Consider the following 18,702-nt stretch of genomic DNA (forward strand, 5'->3'; position numbering starts at 1 on the left):
GGAAATGGTTCTTAAAGCACTAAGAGCCACAGGATTTAGGGGTTGAAAGGTACAAATCAGGCCAATTTCTTGAACTGAACTAGGAAACAGACGGGCAGTCAGCATAGACCATACAAAATCAGAATAATATGCTCTGTACTGCACACCTAGTGCTGGCTAACAACATGACAGCAGCATTTTGCACCAGTTAAAGTTTCCAAAGCATTTTCAAGAGCACCTGTGTGTTACCATAACTCAGCTATTGAGGTTATTAAGGCAGAGATGGCCACAACCATCTCTAATGTCTCTAGGAAAGTATACAGTTGGAGTACCAGCCCCAGATGGTGAAAAACACTCAATTTTTTTTCCACCATCCGATTATCTAGAAGTATCATCAAAGTACTGAAGTAGCAAGAAGCATCAAGCCTTCAAGTAGCAGAAAACTGTTTTCACTTGTCATGCCATATCTGTTGGTTCAATGTGTATGACAAATTAAATAACTGTCACTGCTATCTTTCCAGTATTCCTGGAAGCACATCTCTTCTCTGTTACCGAAATGTTATTTTATTTAGGGATCATCTTATAAGATGCTCTTTGCTCCACCACAAGCAGGATCCTTTGAATTAATGAAGACAACCTGTCCCAGCCAAATAACCAGTTTCTTCTGTTTTGCCTGAAAAGAAAAGGCAAGCATACATGGTCAGAAATTATTGCCTTATGTCTGCAAATACTTCCATGTTACTGATTACAGTTAATTAAAACGATTGCTGCCTTTTTACCTTCCTGGTCCTTGGAACGATGCCATTCTAGGCTACCTGATACCTTTGGACAGGTTGAATTACACTGACGCCAGTAATAATGTCATCTGCTACAATGAATCAGCTAGTGATTCCGGATGAAAATATCTGCAGAGAGGATGGCAGGCTTTCTAGCTGGCTAAGCTTTATAATGAAAAGAGAAAGCAGTTGGGCTTGCAACAATGGTAAGTGGATCCCTAGCGGAGGGCAAACATTTCTCTCCTCTTTCTCTATCACATCCCATACTTTGAAGAGCTGTTTCTTTTAGAGTCGTTGGTTCTCAAGAACGAGGCAGGAACGAAGCTGTAATGGGAATTGTAGGGGAATTGAACTCATCCATCTCAAGTGCTCATGCACAGGAGCGGTTCCTAGTGACTGTACCGTGTTGGTGCAATCGTTAAACTACACCCTGCGCTCCATGGGTGAGGAGCCGGTAGCCACCCATCAGCTCAGGTCATCATAGCTACTGGTCAGCAATGATGCGAGTTATAGTTAGGGATGGGCAAATATGCCAATTTTGACTTCTCTCAGTTCTCCCTTTCCCCCAATCATTTTGCCAGGTGTCAGAGGATCCAACCCCATCCCACCCAGCAGGTTGCCAGGAATTGATAAGACAAGGGAAGTTCTTGCCAATGCTTTTTATTCAATGTTCACGGAGAGAGGCTTAGAATTGCAGTCTCTTGGAGTAATGGTGTTGATCCGAGTGAAACCCCACCCCCTCCATCGCTCCCACTTCCTCATGAGTCATCGCTACTGGTGCTGAAAAAAGGGCCTTTTGCCTTAGAGCTCTTTGCTCTCCTACTTTCAAGGCCCACTGTGTTCTAGGAGGGGGAGGTCTGGAATGCTTTCTAAAGACACTGAGTCCAAAAGAGCTGTTTCTCCCCCGCTGCTGCTGCTGCTGCTGCTGCTGCTTCTTCTTCTTCTTCTTCTTCTTCTTCTTCTTCTTCTTCTTCTTCTTCTTCTTCTTCTTCTTCTTCTCCTCCTCCTCCTCCTCCTCCTCCTCCTCCTCCTCCTCTCCCATTATTTACCAGCTTTTCCCTTCATCAAACCCCTGTTGTAATTCTGAACTGTCTCCTTCTCTGGAAGGGTCAGGCTGGGGGGGGGGTCTCTACCACTCCTCCTCTGCCCAGTCCCTGACATCTAACAGTTCTCCACATTGCCACAGCAGTTTGTGAATTTATTTATTTTGTAAAGTCCTAGTGGAAATTCATAAGGATTTTAGGACAATTCATCCTGGAAACTCTTCTCTACAGTTCCAAAAATAGGGGAGGTGATTATAGATAGTCACTGGTAGGGAAAGGGCATGAGAGATGCCAAAAGGCACAGGCCACAATGCAACATCTTCTCCTAATGTCTCAACAGGACTATATGAATATACTTAGATGGAGGAGCATATTGGCATTGTGGTGTCAGGTTCTCCCACCCTCCAGTTTACATCCCACCATCAGACTGCTTGTAGAGAGCTTTCTGGGTGCATGACCAGTGTATGCATGAGGCTTCCTGCACATGTTTGAATGAATGGACTCAGCCCAGGGAAGACTCTGCTACCATAGTGCCTCTCGCCTCCCATTTGCATTCATTTAGCCCAGGGGTAGTCAATGCAGTGCCCTCAAGATGACTCTAGCTCTCATTAGGTCCAGCTAGCATGGCCACTGATCAGGGATGATGAAAACAGTCCATGTACTTCTGGAAGGCACCATATTGGCTAAACTTGATATAGGCCACATAGGCTGTAGGCCTGTGTGGAGTTACAAAGCACATCTGATTCTATGTTGGATCACTGTGACTGTTCTCTGTTATCACGACACATTGTCCAGAGCTGCACATGAGACTAAGTTCTACTTGTTGAGCATTTGGTTTGAGTTAAGGCCAGGAAAATCTTAATTAGTAGTGTATGGATATGTGCTGCAGGAAATATCTATGAGCAACAGCTGACAGGGCTATAGTTTGCTTCTGAATCTTTCTGGGGTGGGCTTTCCAGTTTGATGCAAGCTGTGCTTTCTATGTATGCCTCTCATTGGGAATCATTCCAAAGCCTTCCCATGGAAGAGAAAAAACAATCACCACCAAATTAGACCATAAATAGTTGTTACAATGAACACTTCACTCTTCCTTCCACTATAATGTCTACCAGGAATGCCAGGATGAAAGGTTCCTTTGTTGAATTTAAAAGGCTCAGTGAGTCAGATGAGAGGATTCTGTGTGCATTCCTAATTTAAATGGGTTGTTTACAGATGCATTAAGGCACGAGGAAAGATCTTTGGCTTTTAATGGAGTACGGTAATTTGTGTGACTCTTTTTGGGAGTCAAATTAATGACAGTGTAGCAATAGCGAAAGACAGAGTTGAGCAACACTTTAAGTCCTTGAAGTTCATCGACCAATGTTTTCTAGCCAAGGGCCAAACTTGACTGATGTTCTGAACTCTAAAATCAAGACAGCTGGGATTTGGAAAGATTCTGTAAGATGTTGGCAACGCATCGCATTGTATCTAATAGCATGCACCACTTTTCATAATCAGTATTTTTATCCCCCATATTACAGATTGTGGGTGGGGGCTAAGGTTGAATGAGTGTGGCTCACCAAGCATCACCCAGTGAGTTCATTCATGGCAGAGGCGAGATTCTGACCTTGATGATTCATAGTTTAGGGCAAAACTAGACATTAGCTAGATATGTGGCGTGAAGCTATGTATCAAGTTTTTTCTTACTAAATTACAGGCACCAGGAAAGTAGATTGCGTGGAAGTGTGGAGGCTTATCTCTTACCCCTTCCCAGTGCAGTTGGAAATTTCCTTAATGGTCACATGCAATAAAAGCAAAATGGGTTTTCAATTGACCCTCAATAACTATATTTTCCTGGAGCAGTGTGAGTACTTGCATCAAGAAGAAAAAACTTCGAAAGTCTTCTTTTGGTAATTGACCTGAATTTGCATTGTCTAACAGTGTGTGTGTTTGTGCTCTCTCTCTCTCTCTTTCTGTTGGTTAAGGTTGAAGAAATAGATTCCAGTCCTGGATCCGTTGAAATTGTCTCCGTTGTAGAAGATGAACTGCCAGGATCTGAGCTCTGCTTTTTCTACAAAAGATTGTTCTGCCTGCAACAAGCAAAAATAGATCCTGGTGAAAATGAAAATGGTAGGAATGGAAGAAGTTCTGGGATGGAAATTAGGGGCCCTTTCTTCCCAAACCTCATTTTAACCCCCCAGATTTAGGTAAGTCTTAAATGACTTATACCAGAGATGGGGAACTGGGGACCCCTCAGATGTTATTGAGTTCTAGCTTCCATCAGCCCTGGCTAACATGATTAATGGTGGGAGTTGGAATCCAAGAAAACATGCCCAGATCCATATTCATTCTGGAAGGTATGACAGCGGTATGGAAATCTGCCCCCATGTTGCCCTTTTCCGGGTCCAAAAGGACCTGTGTGTCAGCAATCGCACATCAATTGGACACACCTAAAATGGTTGCTGCCTGTATATATAATGCAGGGCATCAGAATATCAAATAGCACATCAAAGAATGAATGCAGCTGATGCTATTTTTATTAAATATAATTAGTGCAAAACTTAATGTTGTATGTCCTGTTCAGAGGTTGTTGTTTCTTGCTTTTTTATTACTCCAGGAGAGATCTCAACACCTCCGTGCCATGGTTTAATTCCACTCGGGCAGCTTCCACTTATCCTTGCCTTATTACTCACTGTAATCATAGCAGTTGCCATTGGCCTGGGAAGTGAGTACCAAATAACTTATTTATTAGGTTCTCAACTAACCATTCAAGAGTCTGCATTTTTCATGAGTCTCCTGCTGAGAATAGGATGCTGCCAAAGGTTGCCTATTGATTTTAAACACATACACAGACACACACTTTAACTCCTCAGCATGAGATCTATAAAACAGAGCTGGTATTTAATAAAGTCATTGTCATAATCAACAGAATGCACGCTGCCAGAACATATCAGTTAGGACCAACTCACATGATTACTTCCAGTGTACTGAGATTGACTTCTAGCTGCCTGTGCAACATGGTGACTGGGTTCAGACCTGTGGCGCATGTGGAACTCTGGGATGCAGCATTCATGTGGTAAAGGTAAAGGACCCCTGGACAGTTACGTCCAGTCAAAGGCAACTATGGGGTTGCAGCACTCATCTCGCTTTCAGGTTGAGGGAGCCAGCATTTGTCCACAGACAGCTTTCCAGGTCATGCAGCCAGCATGACTAAACTGCTTCTGGTGCAATGAAACACTGTGATAGAAGCCAGAGTGCATGGAAATACCATTTACCTTCCTGCCGCAGCAGTACCGATTTATCTACTGGCGTGCTTTCAAACTGCTAGGTTGGCAGGAGCTGGAACAGAGGAACGGGAGCTCACCCTATTGTGCAGATTTGAACTGCCGACCTTCTGATTAGCAAGCCCAAGAGGCTCATGTGGTGCATGGAGCTCTGCAGACCAGGCATCAATTCCTTTCTGTTTGCATCATCAGGACAACTGCATGAATGTGATGGCAATTTGAGCCTGGACACTTTTAACATTTCAGACCAGAATCCTCTTGGTCTTGGAAATCAGGTGGTCCAGCACAGCCAATCACGTGCCATTATCTGCTGTTCAACCAAGTCTGAGAAATATGGGGTGGTATTCAGAGCAGAGCCATAGAAATGAATGAGCATGGCTAAGTTTCATCTCATGCCACAAATGATGGAGGTGTCTCCACCATTACTCCTGAGCCCCCCCCCCCAATACATCCCTCACAGCTTGCCCTGGGCCTTCTAAACTAAACTGTCACTCTCAAGTGCAGTGATCAGGTGAGGAAACTGTTTGATCACTAACGTTGATGTAAATTTCAGCTGCCAGTCAGGCTGGCTTCTGTATTTGGGGCAGTATGACAATGCTATCTTGTCTTAGGTAGGTTTGCCATACAGGGTTACGGCATTCAGAAAGAGTGCCCAGGCAGAAATCACTGAAATGTCTGGGGAAACCCGGGCATATGGCAACCCATGTCAGAAGTCAAAATATTGGTGAATTTTCTTTAAAATAGCTCAAAAACTTTACTTTTTAAAGATTTAGCCAAAAAAGGTCAACAACTCTGAGCAAAACTAACAACTTTTGTGTCCGGAATGTTACTTTTTGAAATATGGCAACCCTATCTTAGGTCTGTAATTCACAAATTCCCTTTCAAACCTTCTTTCAGCATGTTTATCTAAAGGAATATATCTTAACCGCTTTGAGGCTTTGCTACAATTAAGTGGTATATAAATTAATAATTATCATAATCATAATATTGCTGCCAAGCCAAGGATATGCCGTATTAACTTGATATGATTTCCTTTCATCCTGTCAGTTTACTTCAACTGCATTGGGGGATTTCGGTGCAGGTCGTCCTTCAGATGTATTGACCAAACAGCAAGATGTGATGGAGTCTTCAACTGTAGAGATGGAGAGGATGAGTATAGATGTGGTAACTATGATTTGATTCTGGATTACACATGCTACTTCCCCTCAAAACTTAGTTTTGATATTTTTTCTTAAAAACCAAATCCAAGCTCTGTTTGAAACATTCCACTCAATATTCCCAAACAAAACATGGTTGACCATTGTTTGCTGCATTCTTTTTGCATGAACAGAAGTTACTATGGTTACCTTTCAATATGGCAGGACACTGAGGGCAATTTCTAGGTCAAGAGCGCTCATGATCACATGTAGAGAAACAGAAATTATGCGGAATGGCAGAATGGCTGTGCCACAAATAAATGTGTTATTCCTTGGGTAGGGATGGATGAATCTGATAATTTTTGTTTCTCTTACTTTTCTCATTTTTTCCCCAATCTTAAATCCAGTTCTCCACACTTCCACAGCAATTTGCAGATTTTAAAAAAACAATCATTGAAATTTGTCAGCATTTCAGTGCACATTTCTCCTAATACATTTTTGTATGTAGTTTCCCCTATTGTAATGTATTTTTGCATGTAATGCATTTTCATATGCAGTTTTCCATAATATAGGCAGTTGTATACACATCATTTGGAGAACAGCACTGCAAAATTGGGAGAGGTGCAAATTTAGAGGAATGGCTGTGTTTTGGTTCACGTATTGGTTCAAGAAGTGCGAGTTATGTATTTTCTCATTAAAAATCACAGGGGGGTGGACTTGATGAACTTTGGGGTCCTTTCCAACTTTACAAGTCTACGGTTGTATGATATGATTCTATGAAAAAGTAAAGAAAATTGAATTTATCTCCCATCTCTATCTTTGGGCTTCTCCAGATTATTGAGCACACAAAGATTTGCTCGCACAAAGATTACGCAGAAGTCATATGATGACTGTGCTTTATTGAACATTCATGCTGAATTGCTTGAGGGGAAGTTATACTACAATAAGCATCCATCCTGATTTCCTTGCGGTTAAATCATTTCCTTTCAACCAGTCATTTATCCCAAACTTTTTAGTGTGGCTCCCTATCAGTTTCCCAGCTACAAAAGTCCTTTGTGCTTTTTTTAAAAAATCAGATTTGTTTTGACAGTGAACTTAAATCCATTTTAATGACACAGACTTATACCCCAGTATGTGATTGAATCCCATCGACAAATTCTGGAGGCAACCTTTAAGGCACCACAAGAAGGTACATTTTTTTTGGCTGCGAGAGGCTGACATGGCTACCTCTCTAGAACAATGTTTCCCAAACTTACCATAATTGCATAAGCTTTTGAGAGTTTAGTCTTACAGCCGTATCCATTCTCAGGTGAAGATACTTTGAGAGTAGTTTTAATAGTATTGTTTTTTGTAAACTAGAGCAAATTCTGCTGTTTACCCTTCAAAAACTCTTTGCCTGCTCCTGAGGGCACATGTACCATATTTTGGAAAGCACTGCTCTAGAAGATTACCAAGTGCAGAGTATGAGCAGAGCAGGTGTGCCAACTTGAATAAATATTGGGAGAGCCAGGTAAGGCCGGTCCCGCATAATCGATCACATGATGTGGCGTGCACATACCATTTAAATGGCAATGCCCATCAAAAATTTTTTTGGGGTGTGTGTGAAGGGACCTTGACCCCTAGGATTTGGATTCTATGGAACAGAGTAGGGGGGGGGGAGATCTCAACCTTCATGGGTTTTCAAGATAGCATTTTTTTATTTTACATTCATAACCTATTTTGTTATAAAGTCCTGTTTAGGGAAGTTTTTAATGACGGATGTTTTAATGTATTTTTAATCTCCTGTTGGAAGCCACCCAGAGTGGCTGGGGAAACCCAGCCAGATGGGTGGAGTATAAGTAATAATAATAATAATAATAATAATAATAATAATAATAATAATAATAATAATAATAATACCTTTATTGCATGAAATAGGAACAAATGCACAAAAACCAATGCCAAAATTCATTGGATCTCGAGAGATACAGTACATTAGTACACTGATTCAGTCACAGCATTTGCTTATTAGCTATTTACGGCCTTTCTCTCTGTATCTCACAGTCAGACTGAGTGGCAAGAAGGCTGTGTTGCAAGTGTTTGCTTACGGAGCCTGGAGGACTGTGTGTTCAGAAAACTGGCAAGAAACCTATGGAAGAGTTACATGTAAATACTTAGGTATCTCAAGGTACTGCATAGGAAATGAACATGGAAATGAAGGATTTGTATGTCAAACTGTTGCTTGCTTTAAAAGGGAAGTCCCTCTCATTACACCTGGCTTTCAGAAATACAACCCAGGTGCTAAAAACCAAGGTGGTTTCTGCAGCAAAGTGCTGATTATTTTTTATTTTTGCACAGTGGGATTTTAGTGTGTGTTCATTGATTATCCATTAGTTTAATACAGGGTTTCCTTAAAACTATTTGCAATATTTCCATAAAAAACTTTATAGCAAGCCACCTAACATTTGCAAGCCAGGTAGGCTAGCCATGTGATAGAAGAAGTAAATGTTCAGAATGTTGCTGAATTTTCAAGACAATTCCTGTTATTTACAGCTTTGTGAGTTCAAGGGCCTACCCAGTGACCGCTATTGAAGAAGCATTTCAGAGGCATTTTGTTGCTGCAGATCATTGGTTGTCAGCCGATCAGCTGACATCTCCACAGAACACCACGTCCTTGCGGTATGTCTCAGATGCTAAAGTACAGAAAGATACGTACATGAATTTTAAAATATAAACTCTTCCAACCCAGTCCTGCTGGTAGGGCTGGACTGTAGTACACACCATCTTATACCCTTAGACCCATGGCAGAGCCTTTTCAGTGGTGATTCCCCAGTGGTAAAATGCCCTCCCTTTTGAGCTGCAGCTGTCTCCGTAATTATTCAGGAAGTATTGGAAAACACCCGTGTTTACCCAGGCATTTGGTGGCTGATGAATACTGTTCCAATCTTACCACCTTGCCAATAGGAGGGGAAATGGGTCCCTTTTTCTTTCTTTTGTTTGGGGGTGGGGGAAAGGAAAAGGGGGTCTGTTTGTTCCTCCCCACCCCAGTTTACCAGGCAGGCACACTGACTTGGGAAAGTGACGGGGGGGGGGGGCTGACATCATGTCTAGGTGTCACGCAGCAGCCCGGCTTCCATGGCCAGGGATTTCTTGGCTTCCTGCCACCCCCATAGGCCAGGGACTGCTTTCCCTCTGCAGGAGGAGAAGGAGGATCTGCCATGTTGTCGGCTTGCGTGCCAGCGCCGTGTCACAAAAGAAAGAAATGGGGACCCATTTTACCCCTTCCCACCACATCTGGCGTGTGTGTGTGTGTGTGTGTGTGTAAGAGTGAACAACCAGTGCAGCAATGGGGGAGGGTGGGAAGGGAAAGAAAAGTGCACAGGACCCCTGGAGCCCCCCCTCAAAACCATTGCCTCATAGCAATACAAAGGAAGGGTGCTTTATTTCTTTATTTAATTCTGTTTACAAAATAAATCAAAGCAATTTCATATCTTTAAATATCAGCAAAAAATACCACCAATGATACTATGTCATATATGAAAACATTTAGAACAGTTTAAATAAAAATGAAAAGGCAACAGAAGCTGGAAGAATATTTTTAAGAAGGGGCTCTTTTTTTCTTTCTTTTAGACTTAACACATTGAACCTCAATTTAATTTGATGGATGAAATGGAAAGAGAGGTAGCAAGCATTCAGGTCTATCACTTTGTCTTCTTTTCATTTCAGAGAAGAGTGTGCCTCAGGCTATGTGATCATCCTAAAATGTTTGGGTAAGCGCTTTGAAAAACAGCAGAATGTAACATCAGTTTCACAACAAGAATTGTGGGAGAATGTGCAAGCTAAAAGTTCGTTTGTGCAAGTTGAAATATGCAAGTTGAGAGCATGGTAGTGGCTCTAATTCATTTCCAGGGGTCAAATCACGTACAGGAGACCTTTCAGTGGGTGAAATTTGACAGCAATTCTCAGAAATATCTCCTTTCTGTAAATAAAAATTTAGCAACTAGGAGAGAAAACTTATACAAGCGAGAACTGGCAGATGAGTTAGAGAAAAAGAGATAGTGATTTGGGAACACCCCCAAAATAAGACAATACATTTCTCATGAATATTCCTATGTGTCTCTCTGAGTTAAGCATGACTTAGATTCAAGAACTGGGTCTTTAAAATATATGTGCACAGAGACATAGCTAGGAGTTAGCGAGAACAGACCCTGCTAGAGGCTCAGGCCTGGGTTTGTTTATTTTTTATCACAAAAAATCACCTATTGGACTATAGAGTGTATGAAATATTTGTGTGTAGTGATGCACCAACACTGTCACGGTGAGATCAAACACAGGAGAAGTTTCCCATCCTCCTCACACTGAAGCACAAAGGTGTGTGACTTTTTTGCCCTTCCTCCTCACCTCATCCTCACTCCAGACACTTCAAGTACTTGTGTAAAATATAGTACTTTCTAACGTGGCTGTTGTGCTAAAGGGCCTTTTCCCCAGGAGGGGCACCAATACAGCTCCTTGCACAAGGGACCCTAGGTACACCTCTGTATGTACAGCTTGTCCAGATAAGGATTCCTCACTAGTGATTCCAGTGACGCTACTTTTCCTTTTCTACAGCGTGTGGTGCTCGGTCCAGGTATGCCCCCCGTATAGTGGGAGGAAACGCGTCGATGCCCCAGCAATGGCCATGGCAAGCCAGCCTTCAGTTTCAAGGATATCATTTGTGTGGTGGATCTATCATCACCCCTTGGTGGATTGTAACAGCAGCCCACTGTGTTTATGAGTAAGTTTATGAGTAAGTGCCTTGTCTCGTTCACCATGTTTTTGCACCACAGACACCTATTGCGGTGCTTGTTCCCGACCACTTGTTGATCCCTATCCTAGCTGGGCCACAGTTGTGAAGTAAGTGTCCTGTCCACATAGTGGCCAGGTTTTAAAATGACGCACCAGTGCCAGGGAGTGAAGCCGTAGTAACGTTTCTCACATGTGTCAGCTAGACTGGTGACTGGGAGTGGCCACTGAGACCATATAACACTGGTCCTGAAAAACCTACAGTACATTGGCTCCCAGTACTTTTCCAAGCACAATTCAAAGTGTTGGTGCTGACCTTTAAAGCCCTAAACGGCCTCGGTCCTGTATACCTGAAGGAGCGTCTCCACCCCCATCGTTCAGCCCGGACACTGAGATCCAGCGCTGAGGGCCTTCTGGCGGTTCCCTCACTGTGAGATATGAGGTTACGGAGAACCAGGCAGAGGGCCTTCTTGGTGATGGTGCCTGCCCTGTGGAATGCCCTCCCGTCAGATGTCAAGGAAATAAACAACTATCTGGCTTTTAGAAGGCAGCTCTGTTTCGGGAAGTTTTTAATGTTTGATGTTTTATTGTGCTTTTAATGTTCTGTTGGGAGCTGCCCAGAGTGGCTGGGGAAACCCAAACAGATGGGTGGGGTATAAATAATTTATTATTATTATTATTATTATTATTATTATTATTATTATTATTAGTCACTACTGAGATGTGTAAAGGGCACAATACTATGCTAGGAAAAAGAAGGGCAATTTCTTGACACAGGAAGGTCATGAAAAATCAGTTTTAGCTTCTGCAATAAGAGATGCGGTTAAATATGAACAGGTACAGATGTTAGGGCCTGGGGAGAAATTAATTTCAGTTCACATTTTCATGAGGTTTTTTACAGCAAGGTTCACAAATTGCTGCAGAAATGTGGAGAACTGAATTCACGATTGGAAAAATGAGAAACTGAGAGAACTGAGATGGTCAGATCCTTCCATCCTAGTAATGGTACACACTGAGGAACACCTTTAAAAAGACTAAAATAAAATAAAAAGCACTATCAATGAAGGATTGCAACAACAAATTCCTCAGGAAGCAGACTGCAGAGGATTACAGATGCAGCACTGACCAAATTAATGTCAATAGGTGGATTGGATGCATCATTAGAAGGAAAAAAATGAAATCAGCAGGGTACTACTACTACTACTACTACTTTATACCCTGTCTTTTCCCCTGACATGGACTCAAGGCATTTTACAGATAAAAATAAGAATAAATGTTTTACTGGCAAGCTGGACATTAGAAACTGATTTATTAAATATTTGATCCTAATGAGCATGGGTTTCAGATCTGAAATTAATCATGGCTGAACACTGATGAGTATTAAAAAATCCTAACAAGCTGCTATAATTATACATGATTTCTAGAAATATGAATCTTAGTGTAATTCTGTCATTGCTGGAAATGACTTTTTGTGCCAGAATGGATTTAGCACTGAGGCCAAAAATGTGTCACACAGGTTTGGCAAATGATTTTAAATGTTGGAAGCCACTAAACCTTTCTCTTTCTAATGTCTTTGTTTCAGTTTGTACTTCCCAAGAGCTTGGAGTGTGTATGCGGGCTTTGTAATACTGGAAGAAGGCACCGCTAATCCATATTTAGTGGACAAAATTATATACCATAAAAATTATAAACCCAAAACAATGAAGAATGATATAGCATTGATTAGGCTGGCCAAACCACTTGCACTAAATGGTAATTTTGAATCTGTTGCTGTTTCTTTCTCTTTCCCCTCTTGTTCTGCATTTAAACTTAGAATTGATTACTACTGTCACTAAAAATATAATATTAATATGTGGTAATCTGAATCAAGAACCAGCAGTCCCACAATAATGCCTAATGGAGATAACAATAATTTCTGATTTTAATTTTTATGTGTCTTTTATTATGTTTGTATAGTTGTAAACTGCATCATTTTTTTAAAAAAATGCTGTGTACATTTTTTTAAATGAATAAGTAAATGATCCGACAATTTGAGCCATCCCACATAGCAACCTGATTTGCTTGTTTTCTTGGCATGTCAGCAACACTCTAAAATACACACCCAGGTTTTTTGGAGTGCAAATCCTCTTGCTCTCAGAATAACAAAGACTTCAGGATCTGTGCTGATCCTGAAGTCATCCTTCTATTCACGCGAAGGAATGTGGAACCCTTGCAAGTTAAAAAAAAAAGCACTCTGCATGTGGATAGTGAGGACTGTAAGCATAAAGAATGCATCTGGTTACCTCAATGAAGAGTGACCAGTTGGTGGTCCATGGACCACAGCAGTTTTATCATACCCACAGTGGTGTCCTCAAAAGGTTGCCCATAATTTTGTTTATAAGGGAAATAAATTGTGTGAACAATGTCATGTCTAGTTTGCTCCTAAGTACCAACAGAGTTAAGAGAGAGGCCCTGTAAGAACTACCCAGCTGGACCAGACTAAAGGTCCATCAAGGCTAATATTCTGCTACCCACAGCAGCCTCCGAAGCCCGTAAATACAGCATGAAGGCCATAACCCTCTTCTGCTGGTGTTTCCCCACAACTGGTATTCAGAGATATGTTGCGGCTTAACTTTCCACATGCAAAGTATGTGCTCTGCATTGAGCTACAGCTCTTTCCCCCAATTTGTATTTGCAATCGCTGGTAGTTCATCCATGTACTTGGAGTCCTTGTCATGAGGATGGGCTGAACCTCCCAAAGAATACTGGAATGGAGAGTGCTTATTTTGACTTATGGGTTTGTTTCCACAAATAGAAAAACCCACAGTATATTTATTTAAAATGCTGAGGAACATATTCATTGATCTAGCATAAGCTAATGTACCACAAACAGACCCATTATTTATAGGATGAGGTAGAGTGAATAACCCAAAATAGGGGGGGGGGGAGCAAGCTTGAATGCACACATTTCCAGTGTTGTGTTTTTATTTGAGGTGCATTTTCATGGAAATGGAGAACTACAGTGCTAGTCTATATCCTCTATCACCCCTCAAGTCTATACAGTAGCAAATTAACTGGATGGTTAGTTAGTTCAGATCAATACATGAAACTTCCTCTCTCCCATTCCTTGTTGCCTCTTTAGAGTTGCTTGTTGGCCACAATGAATCTTCTGAACAGTCATCAGTTCAGGCTTTGGCTGAATGCCAAAGGCTTGACCTCCATAAGTGCAATGCAATACAGATGATGGGAGTCAAGGCACATTACGCAATTCTACCGCTGAAGGCATGTCAGGCTGAGTACACACTATATCTTTAAAGCACATACAAAGCATATTCCCCCCCCAATGAATTCTGGGTACTATAATTCATTAAGGGTTGCTGGGAACTGTTACCCTGTGTGGGCTAAACTACAAGGTCCAAAATCCTTTGAGAAAGAGAATGTGCTTTAGATGTGCTTTAAAGGTGTAGTGTGTATTTAGACTTTGTCTGGACCTGACACTACTTATATTGGAGGCATAGCTGTCAACTTTTCCCTTTTCTTGTGTGGAATCCTATTCCGAATAAGGGAATTTCCCTTTTAAAAAGGGAAACGTTGATAGCTATGATTGGAGGCCACTTGGAGACCATATTGAAGTTGCTCTGAAATCTCTGAAGGAAAATTGAGATATATAAACAAGCTCACATGACTATCAAAAATATGTATTATGAAACTGCTAGTTTGGAGAGCAGGTATTTCTTTTTACACAGGTAATATAGAGCCAATTTGTCTTCCTAATTATGGAGAACATTTTCCAGAGGGGAAAATGTGTTGGATATCAGGATGGGGAGCTGCAGAAGAAGGAGGCGAGTATTTTAGCATTTGAATCTAACAATGTATTTTTTGATAACTGAAAATTTGCTACGTGTGAACAATGAATTCAAGAGATACACTTAATAAATACTTTCCCATAAGCAGAAAAATTCTGACCAAAATATAGAAATGGAGGTACTACCAGATGTGAAGCAAGATGTCATTTACAGAGACTTCTCTTCTTCACATCTATCAGCTAGGGGTGAGAAGGAGCCCATGAGACACAGTGGTTGATATCCAATAATAGTCAGAATAATGGGTCTACTCTGAATTGGACTAAAGTTGGATATTACCCAATAATGTTGGCTTGATTGCTTTCAGCGAGACTTAAGCCCAGCTAAGATCTCCACAAAGTCTTAAAGAATTTCTGGGTAGATTTGGGAATTCCTTCTTAATATTAAAAAAAATGTATAGGATTGAACAAATGTTTCAACTACAGTAGAACCTTGGTTTTCGAATGGAATCCGTTCTCGAAGACCGTTCAACTTCCAAAATGTTCAAAAACCGAAAACTCAATACAGAAGCCTCACTACAATAGGAAAACTCAAAATGGAAGCTGCGTGGCACGTTCGGCTTCTGAAAAGCATTTGAAAACCGAAGCAGTTACTTCTGGGCTTTTGGCGTTCGAAAGCCGAAACGTTCGACTTCTGAGACGCTAGAAAACCGAGGTTCCACTGTATTTCTAAAGAAAACTAAATGCAGCATTGGTTGGCTGGCATTAATAAAATATATGAAATTATAGGAAAGTTTTTTGTTTTAAATGAATTTAAAAAGTAAGAGCTAATCACTTTTTAAGATGCCATATCTTTGCTATCCCTGAAATGGAAAATTTAACTTCTGTCTTGGAACAGGTGATACGTCAGAGATTCTGAATTATGCTGGTGTCCCTTTGATTTCTAACAAAGTGTGCAACCACAGAGAGGTCTATGGGGGAATTGTGGCTTCATCGATGCTCTGCGCAGGTTATTTACAAGGAGGCATAGACACATGTCAGGTAGGGGCATTTCTTAAAGGTGACTGTCTTAACTGAGCAATCTGGTGGTGGTGAAGATACTACCAATATCCCAAGATGTAAAGGGCCTTAGAGGCAAAAGTAGCACTTTAAATTGGGCCCAGGAGCAGACTGGGAGCCAATGAAGATAACGAAGTACTGGCACAATATGCTTATTAGAAAAACTGGAATGAGGAAGGGAGTAGCTTGCTTGTGGGTATCATACAATGAAGGGCAGGTTAAACATCTTTTCATCCATTCAATAAAATATAATCCATTTGAGGGAGTCAGTGAGGAGAGATGGGCATTCATTTGTACTTGCTGAGTGATTTAAATAAAATCCTAAACTTAAATCCAGGTACACTGGATTGCCCAATAACAACCCTCAAAGCAAGTCAAGACATTTGCAGCCTTTCTCCATGGTTCCATTAATTGGTTTTTGAATGACTAACTTCTGCTAGCTTAAACATGATTAGCAGCTCTACCTACTGTTTCTTTTTGAGAGCCAGACAAAAGCTTGTTTTCCTGTCTCTTTCAGGGAGACAGTGGGGGACCATTGGTATGTGAAGATCGGAATACTTGGAAGCTGGTAGGAACAACCAGCTTTGGGGTGGGCTGTGCGGAAGAAAATAAACCAGGGGTCTACAGTCGCATCACCTCATTTCTGGATTGGATACATGAACAAATGGAGGTTTACTTTCCAATAGTTTCTTCTCCCCAGCCTAACCTTAATAGTGGGGTCAAGGGGCTGTTATGCTTCTACCTTATCAATGGTTTCCTTAATTGCAACTTCTTCCCCCTGTTCCATACAAGTGAATGGAGCAACGGGAGGCAATTTGCACTCCTTTCATGTATTGTATTATGTTGGTCGTAGGAGCAATTGTTAAAATTCAGTGTTTATTAAGGGAGGGTGGGATCCTGGACCCTCAGTCCTAAACTGGTGATGGGGTGGGGCGGAGCAGGGTGGTTAAGTATGGGAAATATACAAAGATTTGGGCCAGCCCAGGAGACTTGAGCACCAACCCTGATAGGAGTGATAGCTTGGTCACACCCTAAGTTTCTTCTGTTTGCCCATAGATAAGATAGAAAACTGGGTGAGAGTTGCAGGGCTGAGTTTAAGCAATTCCTGCTGGGTTTTGCATAACAACCCTTTCTGAAGCAGGAACACAGATTGCACAGAGAACAGCAGGTATTACTTAATGCTCTTTTAACTGTGACATTTCACATGGTGATGGAGTGCAGAGTAGTATATTTTGAAGTGCTTGGAGGCTATGAAGCAGACTGGTATTGCAGTGAAGGAAGCAGAAGAATAGTCGGTCCAATTAAAAAGCAGCATTCCTTTATGGTAAAATAAAATAAAATAAAACCATATCGGAATCACATGTCTAGGACATTATTAACATTTGTCAGTCACCATCTGTGAATGAGAATACAAGTTCGATTAGTAAGAACTATTTGCCCATTTCCAGCTCCCATCCTATCCTAAATACTGACTTTAAAAAACTACCATAACATAGTGAGTATAAAGGGCTAAAAGGGCACAGAATAGGCCTCAATTATTATATGTCTTATTTTTCTGCTGTGGTTTTGTGTGGATTTTGAAGTAAATTTCATAGCTAAATGCTTTTTTTCTTCCTGAGAAGCAATACTATTGATGTCTCAAATGGTGCCTGCTTATTTGTATTTGTAGAGAGAAGAATGGAAGAGAGGAGGTTAGATCATTACCACATAAACTCTTCAAAATGTTTGTTTGGGACAGAGAGGACAATCAACTTTCATCCTGCACAATTTTTGCACCTCCTAACAGAAGAACTGCTACAACTATCTTTTGTACTCATCCCTTTAAAACGCACTATGTCACAATGAAGAATATTCATGTATTTTGATGCTGTCACCCGGTTTTCAGGTGTAAGCATGCCTGCATGCCAAGAATCCTTCTCTCCTAACCCACCTATTCCTGGTGAACTGAGATGGAAAGGAAGATTCCAGATCATTAGGCCAGTGAAGTGAAAAGTATGGACAGGTTTACTGCCTGCCTGAAACAAGAAGATAAAACCAGGGCAGGAAGGAGGTGCCCATCTCTCAATTGATGGTAGAAACAGTGTACGATGTTGGTTGGGTGCATTGGCACTAAAATCCTGATGGATTTTCTTTTGACATTTTTAAATAATAATAATAATCAGAAACTGATGTGGAAATGTGAAGAACTGAATTTAAGAAAGAAAGAAGAGGAGAAACATAGAAAAAACAAAACTGGCTGTTTTACCCATCCTTTTTTGAGCAGCTAAAGAGTTCTGATTTTTGGCACCCAAGCAACAGCTGAATGCAACTAGAGTGGGGCAGTGTTTGCCACCAACAAGAACACAAACAAAATCACATTGTCAGCTAGTGCTTGCTCCTTAAATTTTGTTGCATTTCCTGTCTCAAAATTACAACTGCACTGCTATTTCCTTCCTACATATGTTTAAGAACCCCAGGCTCAAGTCTTTCCTTTCCATATACTGCTCAGCAGATTGGTTCACTGTAAAACTAGGTGGGCGGAAAGGAACAAGGAACTTGATTTACTTTGAAAAGCCCTCCCCGCTTTTCTTTTAATCCAGCCTAAGAAATTCTGTGAATCAATGCTCTTGATCTTTAACACAGTTATTCTGAGATTTTTAAATTACATATGGTGCCTTGTCGATGCAAAGGCACATTGTAAATAAGCAGATGTGTAATCATCTGATGGTGCTTGATTTATAGCCTTAGATGGCAAAACACTAGACTTAAGGCATGTTGTAAATAAATGAATAAATGCAAACGTATCAGTCTGATGGTGCTTGATTTATAATCTTGGAGGGCAATGCTTCTGGGCATTCCATTATGAATGAACATCTTCCTTTTAACTGGCCATTTTGTATAACCCAAAAATTATTGAACAAGTAG

The 18,702-nt window shown here is 41.1% G+C and overlaps 1 protein-coding gene across 3 annotated transcripts; it reads left to right on the forward strand.

Moving 5' to 3' along the window:
- Nucleotides 1-479: 479 nt before the first annotated feature.
- TMPRSS3 (transmembrane serine protease 3) lies at nt 480-18,572 on the forward strand. 3 transcript variants are annotated; one of them, XM_081908902.1, is made up of 13 exons: nt 480-961; nt 3,763-3,907; nt 4,395-4,502; nt 6,109-6,225; nt 8,241-8,364; nt 8,730-8,855; nt 9,903-9,946; nt 10,785-10,950; nt 12,541-12,710; nt 14,684-14,779; nt 15,638-15,780; nt 16,316-16,468; nt 17,468-18,572. In XM_081908902.1, the coding sequence occupies exons 1-13, from the start codon at nt 959-961 to the stop codon at nt 17,492-17,494; spliced, it is 1,422 nt and encodes a 473-aa protein (XP_081765028.1). In that variant the 5' UTR covers nt 480-958; the 3' UTR covers nt 17,495-18,572. The 3 variants fall into 3 exon arrangements, with proteins under 3 accessions (XP_081765028.1, XP_081765026.1, XP_081765027.1); XM_081908900.1 differs by lacking the exon at nt 17,468-18,572 and having other exon boundaries at nt 16,316-16,654; XM_081908901.1 differs by lacking the exons at nt 14,684-14,779; nt 17,468-18,572 and having other exon boundaries at nt 16,316-16,654.
- The last annotated feature ends 130 nt before the right edge of the window (nt 18,573-18,702 follow it).

Source organism: Podarcis melisellensis, assembly GCF_964234715.1.
Source record: "Podarcis melisellensis genome assembly, chromosome: 4".
Lineage (NCBI taxonomy): Eukaryota > Metazoa > Chordata > Lepidosauria > Squamata > Lacertidae > Podarcis > Podarcis melisellensis.